This window comes from Photinus pyralis, unplaced genomic scaffold (genome assembly GCF_008802855.1).
Source record: "Photinus pyralis isolate 1611_PpyrPB1 unplaced genomic scaffold, Ppyr1.3 Ppyr1.4_LG2, whole genome shotgun sequence".
Taxonomy (NCBI): domain Eukaryota; kingdom Metazoa; phylum Arthropoda; class Insecta; order Coleoptera; family Lampyridae; genus Photinus; species Photinus pyralis.
This window is the reverse complement of record NW_022170403.1, coordinates 50916192-50935613: the sequence shown is the minus strand read 5'-3', so window position 1 is coordinate 50935613 and position 19422 is coordinate 50916192. Positions and strand designations below refer to the sequence as shown.

General features: G+C 35.9%; 1 protein-coding gene and 1 long non-coding RNA gene across 2 annotated transcripts; both read right to left on the bottom strand.

Moving 5' to 3' along the window:
* Positions 1 to 1113: 1113 nt before the first annotated feature.
* LOC116164081 lies at positions 1114 to 1824 on the bottom strand. The gene has a single exon (XM_031478207.1). It carries the CDS (start codon positions 1822 to 1824, stop codon positions 1114 to 1116), a length of 711 nt encoding a protein of 236 aa, XP_031334067.1.
* Positions 1825 to 12862: 11038 nt separating this feature from the next.
* On the bottom strand, positions 12863 to 18023 carry LOC116164381. The gene is made up of 3 exons (XR_004143884.1): positions 16226 to 18023; positions 15886 to 16143; positions 12863 to 13128 (listed from the first exon to the last, which is right to left on the bottom strand). It is a non-coding gene; the product is annotated as an uncharacterized LOC116164381 (long non-coding RNA).
* Between the last annotated feature and the right edge of the window lie 1399 nt (positions 18024 to 19422).

Genomic DNA, 19422 nt, shown 5'->3' with positions numbered 1-19422 from the left:
AGATGTCAATAGAAAATGTTAAGGACACTGCCGTTCTTATGGTGCCCCCAATATAAGAAGGAGCAGGTAACTTTAACACTACATCAGACCTTGCGACTGAGGATTTGTCTGGTATCTTGGGATAATAAAATTTCCAAGTGTCTTCTTTTCGCTTAAGAAAGTTTATTTCAAATTCATCATTATCCACTGTCTCTATAACTCCAACAAAATAAACCTTCGTTTTTTTAGTGCAAAATTCCACCAACACAAAATCGTTGGTTTTTAAAATTCCATCATTTTCTGGTGTCACAACATCATCATCAGTCATTCGTTCATCTGAACTGAGTCTTGCACTGAAAAACTAGAATCAGATGTCGATTCTTCAGACTTATGTTTCATTATACACTGATCTGTTAATGACCTCTTCACAGTTGGCCTTCGTTTCTTGATATTTATTTTTCGACTTTTCTCCATGGCTTTTTCTAAAACTCTGTCTTTCTCGGCACTGTCTGTATATATTCTAGACTTTCCTCTTCTTGAATTACCAAATGTATTGAGCCGTGGTGGTGCTTTCGGAAAAGGTCTAACAGATTCGGGAGAAATAATAGAACTCGTAGAGGGCAAAGAATTATCTATATCTATAAATTCTGCTGATGTAGACGCTACTGTAGACGCACTAGGTTGATTAGGTTCTTCGGTATCTTCTTGCTCTTTGTTTGCGATTATTGGCCTATCAGTAACATATGAACTAGCAAAATCGTCTTCTGAGAAGGCAAGTTCATTAATGGGCCAAATTCCTGGTTTTTTAAATGAGTTTAGGATATTTTGGGGAGAAAAAGCATGTGTAAATACTTTGTTAACCAGAGCAGGTATATCATAGATTGATATAGTTTTTGCAGGGTTCATTGCCATGAAGTCGTTGAAGGCAACACGAAGTTTAGCTTTAAAGGGTCCGAATACTCCTACGTCCAATGGTTGAAGACGGTGGGAGCAGTGAGGGGGGGAAGGACAATAACACCATACCATTCTCTCGAGCAAATAGTATAGCGTCTATAGACACATGCGATTTTCCTTACTGCATAAAGTGTGTGTCTTGATATGCTTCAACAATTCAATAAATAGTACAGCCGTCATCTATCCTGACTTGGTTGCCATTCCCAAACAGCCTATAGGACCACCAGCAACGAAATGATCCTTGTAGTGGACTCTTGGGAATATAAAAGCCGGGGGGACTGTATTTCCAATAGTTGATATTATGCCGACAAATGTAACAAGTTGCCCTCTTTCCGCCGACACTATTTGACCAACCTGCTTCTTACCTTTGGTAGCAATGACTTTTGGTGCCTGCAAGACGGTGGTTATCCCAGTTTCATCGAGGTTTAGAATCCTTTCTGGACGAAAATGATATTTGTTGATCACTGTTAAATAGTTCTTAAAAAACGTGCCGACGTTGTGCTTATTAAAGCGCGACTCGGGCATTGTTTTTTCTAATTTTACTGCATATTGGAAAGCAAGTTTACGCACCTGAATGTACGTTAATCCATATTGAATATCTGAACATTTCATTACATATTTACACAGCATTTTTTCTTCGACTATGGTAAAGATTTGCCGCGTTGCATATTTCCTTCCATTATCACGAACATCACCACTACCTTCATCGGAATCCTGAATGTAATCTCTTCCAATTTTCACCCGTTTAGATAGCATCGACTTTTTCAAATTATGTTTTGCTGCAGAAGACCTGATTGACATATTATGCTTTACTACATCCTCAACTGCCTTTTTGACTACCTTTTCGTCGATCAGGCAACGATCCGTTTTGGTTTTATACTTTCTAACCATGGTCACAACTAAAAACATCAAATAAAATAGTTATTTGTTTCATTAGTACAAAAAATGTCAGTTTTCGGGACGAGAAAGATAGTTGCTGGACGACGCGTTAGCGGAGTCCAGCAACCTTCCGAGTCCCGAAAACGCATTTTTTGTACGAATAAAACATAAAATTTTTTCTCCAACCCTCTTTACTTTAAATTATATTCGAGTTTAGATTCAGTTCACAATTTCACTACTAGTTTGAGAACTTCTGCTTTCTTGTCCTCACGTGTCGGTGTCATGCCACTCTAGTTTTTAGGATAACTTATAACCTATTCGTTCTTACTTCTCACCTCTCGCGACTTTGTAGGGAGCAAATCTAAAGTAGCATGTTCTGCCGTTTCTATAATTTCTAGCGGAGTGCAATAATCCATGTCGCTATCAGTTTCAGTCATTTCTATTGTAGGCATACAAAATTAACATGGTTATATTTTGTATTGAAATAAAAAAAACTTACCATACAGTTTTTTAATTAAAATTAATTGCAATTAACTTTTTCAAATTTTGAATTCAAAATGACAGATAATAGTGCAATGGGTCTGAAGTAGATGGCGTTACGCGCGACGGCGGGTTGTATACGTATTAAAATTACGTTCATCGAATATGTAAATGACGTTACACATGGTTTAAATAAAAATAGCGAGCGTAAATCATTTTCAATACATGTACATACGTAGAGAGGTAACATCATTATTTGCATTGAATGTGCAAAAATATTTGATATGTATGTATAGAAATATCTTACAACCTGCAATGTAAAACGATGTCAATGTGACATATCTCCGTGATTGTAATTTTTTAATTGGCCAACTTTCAAGGTCAATTTCTTTTTGGTACTAGGACCAAAAGTATCCACTTTTTGTACAGTTGCCATAGTGAAAGCGATTAATCCTGAAAACGCCAACTTTACGTACCGAACACTGTCACAAAATAGCGTCTTATTCAGGTGGTTGGAGAAAAAAGTATTAAGTATACAATTGATGCGAATAAGATACTATGGGGCACATGTGGACAGTCCACATCTGCCCCATGCTAAAGTGGTCACATGTGCCCCATAAGCAAAGACGAAGTTCATCTCGAATTTTGTAAAACTTGGATTTTAAAAAATTTAGTTTTTTTCGTTACATATGCTCTACAATCATCTATTGTTGCATAATATTATATATTATATTGAAGTCCATCTGGATATTACACACCTAAATTTATTAAGCTTAAAATACTTACATTTTGCTGGGAAAATACACTTCACTTATTCTTATAAATTGCCGAAGGGGCAATAATGGAGTTACTTCCCGAAAAGAGTAAAAAGCGGTATGAGCAAACGTATAATTTGTATAAATCATGGCTACCTCATCCTGTACCATTAGAAGAGCACCAACTGAAGAACCTGCAGAAGAAGTGATTGAAGAAAGCTTAACATCTGCTCCTACAGTTGCGCCAGAATTCTCAGCTATGCTGGAAGCTCAAGTTTATTTTCTAGAAAAAGAAAACAAAGAGCTAAAAGAAGCACTAGAGAAGTGTGACGACAAATTATCCTTTGCACCAATTGCAAATACAGATCATTTAATTTCTGTGTATATACCGGAATCCCAACCAAAGATATTTATTTGGCTCTATATTCTTTAATGGAAAATCACGAATCAAATTATTATGATAAGTGGAATGTAGTAACAATACCCAAAATTGATCAATTGTTAATTACGTATATGAAGTTGCGGTTAAATTTACTGCTGGACGACCTCAGTGTTCGATTTGGAGTTACAAAGGGGACTATTTCCAACATTGTAAAAACGTGGATGTTTGCACTGCACGAGGTGCTATTTAAACACTTCATGGCAGATGTTCCAACAACCTCAAAAAATAAATTCGGTTTGCTTAGCTCCTTTAACTCCTTCACTAACTGCAGGATGATTTTGGACTGCACAGAGATGGCATGTATTCATCCACAAAATATGGAGAAGCAGAGGGCAACATACAGCAGCTATAAACATCGAAATACGTTGAAAAGATTAATAGGTGTAGCACCCAACGGAGTCCTTAACATATGCAAGTAAGCTGTATCCTGAATCCATATCGGACAAAAAAATTGTGCAAGATAGTGGAGTATTGAAGGTATTTCAACCTGGAGATCTGATTCTCGCAGATAAAAGGGTTTTAATTGGAGATCTTTTACCACAAGGAGTGCATATTCACACACCACCATTTTTAAGTTCGGCACAGTTTACACCAGAACAGGTGATTATGACACGAACTATAATAGCACGAGCTGGGATTCATGTCGAAAGAGCCATTAGTGGAATATAGTGCTTTAGAATACTAAATATGATTCCCCAAACACTTATTCCACATGCGTCCATTATTTTTCAATTATGTGCAGCATTAACAAATTTACAGTTTCCCTTAATTAAAGAGGTTGGGGAAATGTATTTAGAATAAGTTTATCGTATTTTTTATTAAGCTCTTTATTAGTCATTTTATGTGACCCTTGTAGATTTTAGAAATAGGTATTTAGATTTTATGTTTCATATTATTCAACTTAGCGATAATTTGTATTTAAACTTTATTTCAGATTAATAAGATATTAGATTTAAGGAATAATACAATGATTCTATTAAATATAATACATAATGCTTTTTCTTCCCAACTTTCTTCTTTGTGCAATCTTTAATTATTAATTGTTTTGGCGTCCATATAACTAAATAGCAGAAATTGCGATTTGTTTATGCCAATGTCCCTTGAATTTGAATTTTTAAGAGACAAATCACTATAACGCAAAACTTTTTGTAAAAAGAGCACACTCAGATGGAAGTAGACAGTGCTGAGTTTAATAGAAAGAAAGCTCGAAAACAATAAAAGGCCTAATTTGGCGACTGAGTTTAAAATCAGTAATCAATATACAGAAGCAGAAAAAATTAAGAAAGACAAGTTTGAACACCTACCTACAAGGCCTCAAACAACAGTTAGATGCACTTTTTTGGTCTTTTTGATTAGTATTTCTGCAAATTATGCTACTTTGGTTTGTTTATTATTATACTTCTTGTGTAACTATAAGAAATAAAATTTTGTGTTACTTTAATTATAATTACTGAATAAAACCTCGTATATACAAATTGCTCACAAAAAAATGGGACATAGGGTTGAAAAAATAAATATTGTTGAAAACAATTTTCTGACGTAATCACGTATTTTTTTAAAGAAAAGCTGTGATTTGTACAGTAGATTAAAAAAAGGTCACACGTCGCGTTGTTTAATCGTTTTTAATGTGCCCTGTAAAATTGCAGTTGTATCTCATATGAGGTTTTGCGGATTTACCGATATTCTGTTCACTGTAGTCACTATAATACCCGGGCGGGGGTCCCGTCGTATTTTCGGTTAGTATAGATGCAAGAGACGCGACCGAATAGCGCCATTTTACGGTACAAAAATTATGTTTTCACTAGAATTTTGATATTCAAGAAATTTGCTACCTGTTTCTCTTCGCACATAATTGTTCGACCATTAACTAAACGATATCTATAACCCCTGGACTTTAGGATTTTGTATACCTAAACCTGGAACAGAACACTATAAAAACTCCCCCGTAGTTAAAATGTTTCGCAGTTATCATAGATTGCAACACAATATAGATATATTTCAATGATTATGACAACACATAATATGTAATGCAGGACTCAAAACTATACCTACATGTAACCGGATATTTTCTGTATAAGACTTTGTCTGTTGGAAATAAATATTATTATTATTATAAAGTAATACGTCCTCCCTCAAATTCCAACAGGTGAATAAAGTAAAAAATACACATTTTTTTAAATTGTTTTGCCAAATGAGAGATTGAAGGTCTTTCCGAAATACATGATATAGAAATGTACCGCTTTTAGATCTTCTACTGCAAAAGTAAGTGCTCAAAATCTTGTTTCAAAATCTCGATTATCGAGTTTCAGTCTACCTACAATAAAACATAACTTAAATCATTGTCAAATATTAGAAAAACAAATTACCTCAAAAATGCGCGATAGTTTTTCGAAAATATTTTCATTAGTCGGGTTGGTTGTTTTGAATTCATCAAAGCATCTTTTGATACACGCTTTATTCTCGGCAGACGTTACTTTATTTTATTTAAAACTAAATTACAGGACCTGAAGAACAAAAAAACTAGACCTACTGCGTGTTTAAAACAATCGTAAATGCCATATACGCGCGTATATGAATTCAGCATCACATTGTTCCAGCAAGAGTTGCAACAAGGCCCAAAAAACCGTACGTTAAAAAGTGAACCGTTATCAATTTTTCTAGCGCATTTGAGAAGAATTTCGGATAATTTCGCTTCCAAAGTTCATGTAATAAAATCATCTTCCATAGTCTGTATGTATTTTTTACATGCAAACGCGTCGCAGACTCGGAACAAAGCGTATCAATAAAACTTATTTAGAAAAGAGACTGTAAAACCCGTGTGGCTAGCTTGTACATCAAGTATGACCAGCATGCTTTGACGAATTTGAATAATATACAGAGTATTGTGTTTAAAATAAGATAACTAGAAATACCGGGTCCGAGCGTTTTTTAATACGCTCCCATTTTTATTTTCCCGAATATATTCGTTTAGAAGTTTTTTAATTACTTATGTGTTTTAAATATGAACATGACAGGACCAGATGCTCTGTTCTTACATAATTTGGCTAAGATTCTGTTGATTGCATTCCAAACTTTCATTCGTGTAATTGACTAAATTTACCATGAATTAGTAAGTGTAATTATGATTAATGTGCAATTAAATTTGAAACACTGTCTACGCAAAAGAATTCTCTTATTAATATGTCATCAACATAACATTAAGTAAACGATCAATTTCTCTGGGTTTAACGGGAATTTATCTAAAATTAGAAGAATGTTAAGTTGTTTATACACTGACTAGCACGAACAACCGAGCAGTTTAATTTATAACAAACTTCAAATTTTAATACTTTTCACTGACACATAAGGAACCGACGCTAAGATATTTTAAAAATGTATATTAACTTTGGTTAACATAAGTCTTAACTTGATCTTAATGCATGGAAAAAAGCGGATTATTTTCTCTTTTTATTTACGAATAACTTGATGTAGGACACAGTACACGCAGAACGGACCAAAAAACTCAACATCTAATTTTCTCATTTATCGTTATTTTCTGAATTTGGAAGTTCGCCTATGTTAAATATAGGGAAAACATGCTTCCGTATTTCATGTCCATTTTTGTGACCAGCTAGAATTTGACTATGAAATGTTATACTTGAATTCCTGAAACATGTCCCTATATAAAGATATCGTCACTATCGCTCCAATTCCTGTGTAAAATGATTAAAAAAAATAGATATTATTTTCAACATTTGGATTCCAAAAATACTTTATTTTGTAGAGACGAAATGTGTGTCAACAGGATCAAAGTTTAGAAAAATATAGTACTTTTTGAGATGAACATGAAATACGGAAGCATGTTTTCTTTATATTGAACATATGCCTGCGAAATCCCGGCCTTAATGCAGATAAATTTAATAACTCAACAGGAGACGGCACCATAATTTTTTAATAAAAACCTTTCAATATAGCCTATCCATTATCTAAAGTTGTGCCTAGGGATACTAGGTAAGTATCATTATGAAGAAACGCAGCTAAATGGTTTGGAATCTAAGATTACCAAATGGTTGAAACTGACCCTTAAACAGAGCATTCCTACAACTAGAGTTTTGAACAGTTTACAACGTTGTGTATGAGAATATTAGGATTCGTCCTTGCCGCAGTTTGTTAGATCTGTTGAGACTATTTCTATGATAAAAAGTACTGGAGACTGTCTTGGAAATGACTTTAAATTAATAAAATGTTTCCATAAAGAACAACATTCATTTTTGTTTAACATTTTGATAACCCGTCCAGTATATTAAATAGAACAAATGAGTCCTATACAGGGTGGTTTTTTAAGTGGACCATTAAAAGTATCTCGGAAACGGTTTGTAATTTCGATTCGGAACTCGAGGTAATCGAACAAAAGGAGTCAGTTAAAAATATTTGCAAGATGGCCGCTTTTCCGTTCGGTTATATCAGAACGATACCGGAAATGTAGATGGCGTCGATAAAATCATTCACAACAATTGAACATTTGAATGTCATAAAGAAGTCGACCATTTAGTATTTCATATTGATTCGTGAACTATTTTGAATTTTTATAAAATGAATAATTATTATTCGAACGAAGATTAGGTACTTCCAAATGGAAGCCATGCTGTGGCGAGTGCAACAAAATCATTTCCAGAACATGTGAGTTATTCCATCAGAAGTTTCCCTTGAAGTTGAAAACCACTCGTAAAACAATCAGCAACATTGTTAGAAATTTAAGAACCGCAGGTAAATTCCGTGGAAGAAGTACTAGACAAAAAGTTGTAATTGATGATTTGGACAATGAAATCAACGTTTTGGCGTATTTTCGAGCTTACCAACGTGCTTCGTCGCGAGATGCAGAGAGAGAGGGAGAGATCTTGAATGAGAAAGAACTGATATTCTGAAAATCTTTAAAGAACAAAATTTCAAACCTCAAAACCTTCAAAATTTCGAGTTTTTGGCCAATAACCGAAATGTCAACTTTGAACGCTTATTTATATTATTTTCGAATCACATTTGAAAATTAGACCAGACATTTGATAGCGTGGACGTTTAGTTGTCCATTCGTGAAAAACCATTTTACTAAGTTGTCAGACAATAGTGATATGGCTAATTTACTGAACTTTTGAAACCGTGAAAAAATGTCAAAAAACTTCGATACCATGCCAGTTAGACATAGCATCATATTGACAAAGACATAGGGATTTTTATGAGGAAATTCGAAAATGCCATCAGAAAAGAAAAATAAGAAAGTTCTTCTGATACAACCGGAAACTTCTAATGGTTTACTTAAAAACATCACCCTGTATATATTAAACGTAAAATAATCTCCTATATTTCGCAATTATCCACAGACCGTAAGATGGAGTGAATAGGATCGATGGGGTGATCGTGCTAGGGTCGACAGTAACTTAATTATTTAAAAAAATCCTACCGTAATAATTCTGAGTTCGTTACATGTTATACTTAAATACTTAAAAATGTAATAAATATTGTTTACTTTCCTAAAAAACATGACTAAAAAAAAAGTAAAACGGCGACGACACGTGTACATAAACCAGATCGTTTTTCGAAGCGGTACCAAAAATACAGTGCTGGCGTCATTACTAAGGCTACAACTGCAATTAAAAAAGGCTTAAGTATTAGAAAGGATGCAGTTGAGTTTCCCGAATAAAAGAATCTTTACAAAATGTTCCAGCAAGTCACATTATAAACTATGACGAAACAAATGTTAAGGGTTGTGCTTACAGCATTAAAATATAAATAATAGTGAATGAAAGACGTCTCCCTGGAATCTATCCTGTTTCACAAATTCCATTACGCACCTTCCTGTTCCTTTCTTAGAACCCAATTAATTACAAAACAAGAAACATCTTCTTTGATTGTTGCAGTTTAGTTCTTGTTTAAATACTTTTTCTTATACAGGGTGTAGAAAGAGTTTTCGCAACAAAGGGTTTCAATGCTAATTTCTTTATATCGATTATATTTTCTCCGCTAATTAATTTAAAGCAAAGTTGTAAGTAGATACTTGTAACTTAAAAAATTGTGCGTCTGCTCATGTCCACGTTTCCAAAATAATAAATGTAATTCTCTGCACAAATTTATTATTACCTTACTTTCTCCGATTTCCCACAACAAAAACACCCTGTATATTTCACAATCTTTATCCAAGTCATTAACCACATGCGGGTGGAATAGTAAATAAAATGTAGGTCTTAAAAGTATTTATTAATAAATAGCTATGTACAAATCACGATTGAAAACACTGGCATTATGTAGAGAATACAGTTGGGGGTGCAACTGACGACGGTACCCCGTACACGGCATGGGGTTGAACTTGCAAAGGACCAGTTGCACCAAGGGTGAGCGATGGAAGCGTTAGACTGAAGTTTGAAAATAGCCCAAGGATAAATTCCAAAAAGTTCCTTAGCAGACCGACACCGTTCAGCACAAAACTAAGAAGTTTTTGTATTTTCCCAATTATCACGTTCAAAATAGCTCGGCCCAGGTCCCAATTTTCGTTTAGTAAAGTCTGCAGACGTGCCAAAATTTCGCTCTTCAATCGAAGAAATGCCTCAATGAATCGGACAACTTCTACTTGCGGCGCTAAAATCGCTTGCGTGTTGACTGAGATGCCAAAGGAAGGTTGAGGCTGGGGTGGCGTTCCGTAGGGGTTCCCAATGTCGTGATACGATTCGTATGGGAATGATGTTAGATCGGGCACATCGTTGTTTCCGGAGGGTAGAAACGGAATGGTTGCGAACGTTTGGAGGATTCCCGAGGCTGCAGTTTCCGTATCGTTGCGGTCTTCATTGCTATTGCTGGGAGATTCGGCCGGCAATGCATTCATTAGCGAGAAAATCTGTTCAGATGTAATGAGTAAGCGATGTAACAAAACGTCAAGTTGAACTCACCATAGGTAGCACCAGTAAGAATTTTGCGTCCATTATACGACAATAATGATCTCGAAGAAAATGAAATAAGCCTATTAAAGATTTTTCTCCTTAAATAAGGAGTCCCACAGTGACGTATCAATAGAAAGTGCAATTAGTGATTTTCATAATGAGCTCTTGCAAATTATGGCAATTATGATTCATGGTTGGCAGTATATAAGGTTCAGATTTTTACAAGAATATCATTGAACAGCTTGTCTTCACCACAGCAGCATCTACTAAATCATTACAATGAAATTAGCAAGCTTTGTTTTGGTAAGTTTACGTTTTATTTTTAAGATCATTTCTTACATTATTATCTTTTTGTGTAGATTGCTTATTTTACCATAAGCACCGTTGTTGGGTTGCCGACTCCTAGTGATAGCGATGAAGATTACGACCATGACTTTGCCGAATCTACCTTCCACGATTTCCATTCGCTGCCCTTAGAAGACAGCGGCAGCAACTTTGATTTGGAATCTCTACCTCTTGAAGCCCACCTGCCCACGTACAGCGCAGAACCAGCCCATGTATCCGCAGCCGTACCACTTTCTGGAGTTGCAGTAGACACCCACGTTCTTATTCCGCACGTTGAAGTTTTCCGATTCCTCGAAACCTTCATTCAATTCAAGAACGAATTATTGGCGCGGCTCCAAATTTTAATTAACGAAAATTGGGACTTGGTTCGTGCCATTATTAACATCATCATTGGCAAACTTCAAAAACTGGGAGGTTTTACATTGGTCGGCATCAGCGTTTTGAGACAAATATTCGAGTTTGCTCTAACCATCTTTGGAAGTTGGAGTGTCAATTTACCATCCATCAGCGTGGGAGCTTCGACAGTTCCAGTTGTGCATCCGCATTCAACATACGGAACACCAGATGTGCTTACCGCTGCGACAAACTTCTTTAGTAGATTTCAATCATTGTAATCTATTATTGTGTATTTAATAGTGTACATAAATGTATTTATATAATTTATTAAAAAACCAATGCATATGATTCGTTATGATTTTTTGGCAACATTACTTTATGGATCCGGTGTTTTATCCACGTGGTGTTGGTGAATAAGTGGACACTAGCACGTATGTCGAACTGTTCTTTATAAATAAACAATAGAGAAACACAGTAATTCGATCAACATTTAGGAACGCCCATCAACTTGTGAAAAGCGACAATTTATGTCAACATCTTTTCACAAAGTAGGTATTTTTAAAACACATAATCGAAGAAAAAAATAGAAAGCGTGGTTAATGTTTATTTTATTATCAATATCTGTTTTGGAACTAACAAAATTATAAACAATGCATACCGTCTAAATATATACAGAATATAGGTTCTACTTTATAACACACTAAAATGAACAACAAATTGCTGTTAAGTAATATACAGTGTGTTCAAGATGAACAACATGGGGAAGTAGGAACCCATAAGTCGGTTAAATTAAAAAACGTTGTATTTTAGGGCTTAGTAGAGATTCGGAAATTCCGATCAGTTACGAAGATATTCGAGCAAACATTAACCATGTTCGGTTTTATGTTTTTCCGACACTGTTTGAAAAGATATCAAAAAACAAATAATACCTCCTCATAGGCATTTTTCCCCACATATTTTCTCTGCGAAGTATCGTCTTTGAGAAACCATCATGATTTTTTATATGAACCGGAAAAGAAGTACATACTGTATTGGAATAGCATTTTTTTAATTATAAATACCATGATCTGAATGGCACAATATGATCAATGTCAAAATAATTCATTGATGGTTCTTTTAAATTACATACCTAAGAATCATATTGTGCTATACAGCATTGTATTTGTAATAAAAAAAATGCTACTCACTACACTATGTACTTTTTTTTCGGTCCATTAAAAATATGAAGTTGATGATGATTTCTCCAAGACGAAACGTTGCAGTGAAGTGGGAATCTTCGGAATTGATCGGAATTTCCGAATTTTTAAAACATTTTACTAAGCCCTAAAATACGCAATTTTTCTAATTTAACCTACTGTGTATCTCTTACGGTTTTCGATTTCCCCATACTGTGCATTCTTCTCTTGGACACACTCTATTGTATAGTCTGGAAAGAGTCTATTATAGGGGAAAACACAAGATATCGAAAAAAGTTCTATGCAAAAGTTTTGGGGTTCTTCAATATCTACTAGGCAGTAATATCAACAAAATTTGTTTCGATATCTTGTATTTTCTCCGATAATCGACCGTTGCCAGACTTATCAGCGACCCTATACGGGCTGATACAAATTCGAGGGCCACCATGGGGATTTCGGTAACTGTAAGAGATAGGAAGATAGTTTAAATTTGGCAAAGTTGCGTATTTTGATGCTTAACAAAATGCAGTTTTGAAACTGAAAAAATTCCGAGTACTTTTGGAGATTTTACAAAATTGTTAAGCTTTGCCAAATTTAAACTACCTACCTATCTCTTACAGTTCCCGAGATCCCCATGGTGGCCTTCGAATTTGAATCAGCCTGTATATTTAGTACTGTATACGTAATACAAAAAATTACTTTGATGTGTGATGACTGGATGGAGCTGAAGATCATGGTTTGGGCCTGTGGAGTGATATGGACGCTGGAAATGTTGTTGGTCGGCTGTAGGTGGTCGTGTAGTGCACGATGCGATTGGCGGCTATGTGGTTTAGTTGCGATGGCTGTAGTTTCCTGTGGACGCTAGATGTATATTATACCTGAAACATCGAGAGGTGGGGCATGATCAATTCTGTGTTGCTATGGTGATCATTCTAAGGGAGAAGGTGGTGCCGTTGGTTGAGGTCGTCAGGGAGGTTACCAAGGAGGTAGAGTAGGAGTGTAAGGGGAAATTTGTTGCTGTATGGCGTGACAAATGTGTCTCTTGTTTCTGGTACTTCGCTTTTAGACAGGTGGGGCGTTTTAGACTTGTTGACTGTTGAAACGTGGGGTGGGATGTCTGTAGTGTAGGCGGTGTATTTCCCGAAGAATGGCTCTTTCCGAGGCTGAGAGGGAATGTAGTTGAAGGCAGCAGTACAAAGGGCACGGTAACTTACTGATCTTGCCCAAATTTATCGTTGCAGATCAATCGATACGTCAGGGAGGGGAAGATCAGAGTTGGGGTTGAGAATCATTGTGGTGGTGGAAACCTTTCAAGCCTTAGGAAAGTGGGACGTTGCGAGACTTCTGTTGAAACGTGGGGTTAGAAAAGGAAGAGCATCTGGAGGGGTAGGTGGCGAAGTATTAATCGACCGTTGGAGCCCGAAGTGTTGTTGTTTTCAAGATGTCTTGGACTAAAATTGGAAGGACGGTGGTGAGTAAAAGACCTTCAGGAACTGGGAGACGTCGGAAGTCTTCCGACATCGGTCTCAAAGGAGTGTTTAAAATTAGGATCGACGTTGAGATTATGTGAGGAGATGCACACCTCTGATCGGTGGAAATAAATTGGGATAGTGGACCTAGTGAGTGAAAGTGGGTACGGGATTTTCGTCTAGTGCGAATGTTAAACTGAGGCCAGAATGTTGGTGGTCAGTTGGGAGGTAGCTCGGGAAACCATTGAGTTTCCCGTCGAAGTAAGGAAATAACCTAATAGAGTTCACTGATAATAAAATTAAAACCTTAGGCATTACTTGGAGTTGCAAGTCTGATAATTTATCTTTCAAAATTTCTAATAAGTCAGAATGCAAAATACTTTAAAGCGAAAGCTATTATCGGAGATATCAAAGCTGTTTGGCCCATTAGGTCTTATTAGCCCTTGTATCATTACTATTAAAATTCTCATCCAAAATCTGTGGACCTTAAAATTAAACTGGGATGATGAGGTTCCTCCAGATATTCAGGCAAAATGGAGACAATTTAATGACGGTGTGGTATGTTTAAATGAATTAAAAATTCCCAGGCATGCTATATGTAGAGATCCAATAAAGGTTGAATTACATGCGTTCTGCGATGCTAGTCAGGACGCATATGCCGCGTTAGTCTATGTAAGGTCAATCGATAAGGGAGGGAAAATATATGTATCGCTATTATGTGCAAAGACAAAGGTTGCACCATTAAAGCAACTGCCAATTCCACGTTTGGAATTATGTGGGGCACTATTGGCTTCAAAATTAGCAAAACTCTGTATGAGTTCACTTTATTGGGACAATGTGAAAACTTATTATTGGTGTGATTCCCAGGTTGTGTTGCAATGGTTGCACACGGACTCGAAGAGGTTACCAGTGTTCATAGCTAATAGAGTAAGTAAAATTCAACAAGAATCAGATATTTATAACTGGGGTTATGTAAATACAAAACAAAACCCTGCTGATGTTGCTTCGAGAGGAATTACTCCTCAAAAATTACTGAATTGTGCCCTATGGTGGGGAGGTCCAAATTTTTTGTACGAATCCGAAGTTCCGAAGACAAACTTAGAATTCCAAAGCAATTACTCGGAAGTGTACAAAGTGGAAGTAAATGATAACGTTGATTTTGATTTGTTCAATCGTTACTCAGATTTGAATAAGTTACGAAGGGTAGTGGCAATATGCTTACGATTTATTCAAAATTTAAAATATAAACAAGTCAAACATGATACATTAACAGGTGACTTAACTGTCCAAGATTTAGAAAGCAGTATGCGATTACTGATACAGCTATCGCAAAATGAATCATATGCTAAAGAAATTCGGGTTTTAAAAACTAAGGGGGTGCTAAATACAAATAATAATTTACAAACTTTATCCCCTTTTTTAGATAATAACGGAATTTTGCGCGTGGGAGGATGCTTAGAAAATGCAAAAATCAACTACGAAGCAAAGCCATCCTATTCTATTAGATGGGAAACATATACTGTCTAAATTGATCATTTTACACACTCATAAACAATTAATGCACGCAGGCCCATCTTTACTATTATCGAATATCAGACAAAATTATTGGATAACAAATGGTGTGAATTCGGTAAAGGGTATTATAAGGAAATGTGTGACATGTTTCAGATATAAACCGAAACCATTAGAAAACATAATGGCAAATTTACCTGAAAATCGGCTAAAGATAGCCAAACCCTCAACGTTACGGGAATTGATTACGCAGGACCGTATCTGCTTAGGGATCGCAAAGGTCGAGGTTTCAAAGAATACAAAGTATATTTAGCTGTTTTTGTTTGCTTTAGTTGTAAAGCAATTCATATTGAATTAGTGACGGACCTCACAACAGAAGCATTCATTGCCGCGTTGCGCAGATTTGTTGCACGGCGAGGCAAACCGGAACATATTTTTTCTGACAATGCTACAAACTTTGTTGGAAGCAATAAGGAAATTCAAAACCTTTACAAGTTCTTGAAAGATTCTGAGAATGATATCTTCAAACTTTGCTCAAACGAAAATATTGCTTGGTCATTTATATCGGCTAATTCGACCCATCATGGGGGTCTCTGGGAGGCGGCAGTAAAAAGTATTAAAACTCATTTAATTAAAATAATTGGAAAAACTCACCTTTTGTTTGAAGAACTGCAAACTATAGTAGTTCAGATAGAAGCAACACTGAATTTCCGTCCTCTTTATGCAAAGTCGTCCGATCCAAATGATATGCAACCCCTTACCCCCTCACATTTTTTGATTGGTAAGTCGATCACCATGGTGCCAGACCCAAGTCTCGATACGATTCCGTTGGGAAAGTTATCACGATTCCAGTTACTACAACATATACAGCAAGTATTTTGGAAAAGATGGTCCGTTGAATATTTCGCATCCCTGCAACAGAGGAATAAATGGAAAATACCATTAGCCATCTTGGTGGGAGGCGCACTAGTGTTAATTAAGCAAGACAACTTACCTCCTGGTAAATGGTTGATGGGACGAGTCCTTGCAGTTCATCCTGGAAATGATGGAGTTGTGCGGATTGCCACCATTCGTACGTCCAATGGAGTTCTCAAACGAGCAATCACAAGACTCTGCGTGGTGCCACTTGAAAACACTGCTCCAGTACATGGTGTGGTGTCTTAAACTATTAGTTAGTTATCGTTCTCGTTTCTATTTTTAATTGTTATACATATTTACTTACCGTATTGTTGTTGAACGAACCGTTCAAGGTGGGGAGAAATGTTAAGATTTAGTTTATATTTTCATATTAAATTTATTCGCGCGCTAACCGTCGTGAGAGGAAGGAGAGATTTGGTGGGAGAATGAAAGCACGTGCAGTGCGAAAGGTTAAAAAAGATTCTACAGTCCACGAAGAAGTACATGCGTTTTATTGCGAAAAACCATTGTAGAAATTTTCCTACACCCAAACAGGGCATAATAGTGATGTTTATATTCTCGAGGGCGACGAGTTAAAAAGCTCAAGGGCCTATGGCCGATACTTGCATTGTGGCGTCTAAGTTGAGATAAGACAGTTGAAACAATAGAAAATCGCTTAAATTTTCAACACAAGTTGAAGTTAAGGCAGATGTTGCGGCTCTATGGGTCTCCAGGTACTGGATATAGCCTACTAGGGTTATTGTAACGTTCGAGTAATATTTTAAAGGCTTCCTCGTAGCCGCTCTCAGTTAGAGTATAATTGCTCAGTAATGCGGAAGGTTCCTTTTCCAAATGAGTTTTAAGGTATTGAAATTTCTCTATGGTACTCAATTGGGAGTTATTATGGATAAGAGAACAAAATAGGCTATGAAAAGTTTGCCATTCACTAATATTTCCTGAGAAAACTGGTAAATTTATCTGCGGTAATTTTCTTAAAGCTGCAGGGTTGGCTACATTCGTGGTAGCGGCTGGTTCATTACTGCGATCTTCTACAGCTCTTAATAAGCGGCGCGAACTGTAGCTAGGAGGTCATCGAAAGCAGAATACTCCCTAGAAGTTGATAAGCAATCTTCTTGAATAACTAATGCGTTTGTGGAGATTATATTATCTTGAATGACGGCGAAATTCTTTTCTATTTCGGCTAATCGCTCAAATTTAGCACGTAAAGTAGCTGGGTGTAATTTGGAAGTATCTCTAAATTCGTCGCAGTTTGGTTAGACGAGCAAAATGCATAATAAAGCATATTTATTATTTATTATTCACGTTGGTTTTTGAATGAAGCCAGCTTTTGTACAGCATTGGCCATGGCGCAAGCGATAAGTATAAAATATTACTTACAGTTTATTGAAGCGGTAACAGGTATCTTAATTAACGATAAGGTAACACTAAGCGGTATAAATCCGGCACTAAGGGTAGATATCCGGCTCGAAATTTTGTTTATGCGGGCGGTAAACTTAATTTAAATCGATTGCGGAAATTATTACAGTTAAATTCCGAACTCACACACAACGTGTTTGCGCTCTTACCTTTTGGGTTATACTTGTTGATAAAATGCAGTTCGGCGCGTAAAAGTACTCGCGCAATTTTAAACAGTCATTTCTTACTTTAAGTGTAAAAGCTGCACACAACTTTTTGTCTGGAAAAAACGGTAAAGTCAAGGTAGGCTGGTTCCTATTTAAAACCAGACGTCTTAATTTTATCTGGGATCCGTATTACAATCTGTTGATCTAAAAAAGAAATATTTGACAGTTTAGTTTTGGAAAAAGTTTGAATTCTATGGCCGTAGTACAGGCGGTAAGTGCATCGGTCTAAACATTTTGGGGGGAAAAGCTGGAATTTGTTGAAATGTCTCAGTTTAGGTGTCCCGAATAATGTACTAAAAGTCCAGACCCCCAACTGCGCCGCTCGTCGAGCTGTGGCACGTTTTTGCCCCCCGAAATCGGTTTTTCGTTAATATCTCGAAATGTAGCAGGCTTAGAGAAAAACTTTTGAAAGAAAAATGTTCCTCGTAAAATTTCCTACACGATAGCTTATTTGCAAGTTAGCCCAGACCTAACCGTTAGCCTACAGCGTTCATTTGAGTATTCTAATATCGAGTTTCTCGGATTCTCTCAATCAGAAACTGTTCTATTCCTGTGTTATAGTTTGTATGAAGTTTACATAACCTCTGTTTGCTGACATAATTTCTCTAATCATGTCCAAATTACCTAGAAAAGTTGTAATATCTCGTAAACAATATAGGTCCGCAAGAGCCAGGAGTAATTTATCCATCAAAATGGTGTCCTGCACTGAGAAAAAAGTTAGTAGTTTCGCTTCTAAATCCGAAACGTAACGTATTAATTATCGTACTTTTTTGGGACAAGCTAATTTAATATGAATTCTACGTCTAAATCAAATGCGGAATTATATTAGCTAATACAACTGCGTATTAGTTAAGACAAAGTCGTGATGGCATTGAATATAAACCGTGACGTCATCACTTTTCTTAGTGTTAATACATTTTGTCTTAAGACAGTTGATTTCTTCCCGAAATTAAGTAGATATTCTATTATTATTAATGCGTATTTGGTCTCATATATGAGACGATTTCTTATAACTATACTACAAATTATCAGATAATTTAGTATAGTTTTCATTAAATTTACGAGCCTGTCTATTGTTTGATAATAAAGTGTATATTAATTAATGTACGATCTTGCATGTTACTAATACAAAAGATCTTAAATATTAGTATAATCGCAGACTATTTTAGCACCTATAGCATTAAAAGTTACGACACGCTCTATTAACGTCATGCTATCAAGTATTAATAATTAATACTTGATAGCATGCTGTTAATAGGGCAGTAGCATGCTTTGTACATCTCTTCTGACTTAAAAAAAGCTGTTGCATGAAGTTTTATTTTGAAAAAATACATAGATATACAATTTGCAAATAGTCGAAAAACTAAATTTGATATATAAGTACAAAAAACAATGTCAATTTTTTTAAGAAACGTACACTATAAACTATAAACAAATCTAGAGGCCACCTTAAAGTGATGTACATAAGTACAAAAAAAATGTCAACTTTTTTAATAAACGTGCACTATAAACTATAAAAAAAACTAATCTAGAGGCCACCTTAAAGTTATGTACATTTCACCACTTTGAAGAGTTGTTAAATGATTGGGTAAAGGGGTAGTTAAATTTTGGTGCTTAATCCAAACCGTATCACAGGTTTTTTGTACCTCAT

Excerpts from the sequence above, each read along its gene's own strand:
- LOC116164081 (XM_031478207.1), bottom strand. The coding sequence starts at position 1,824 with ATGGTTAGAAAGTATAAAACCAAAACGGATCGTTGCCTGATCGACGAA.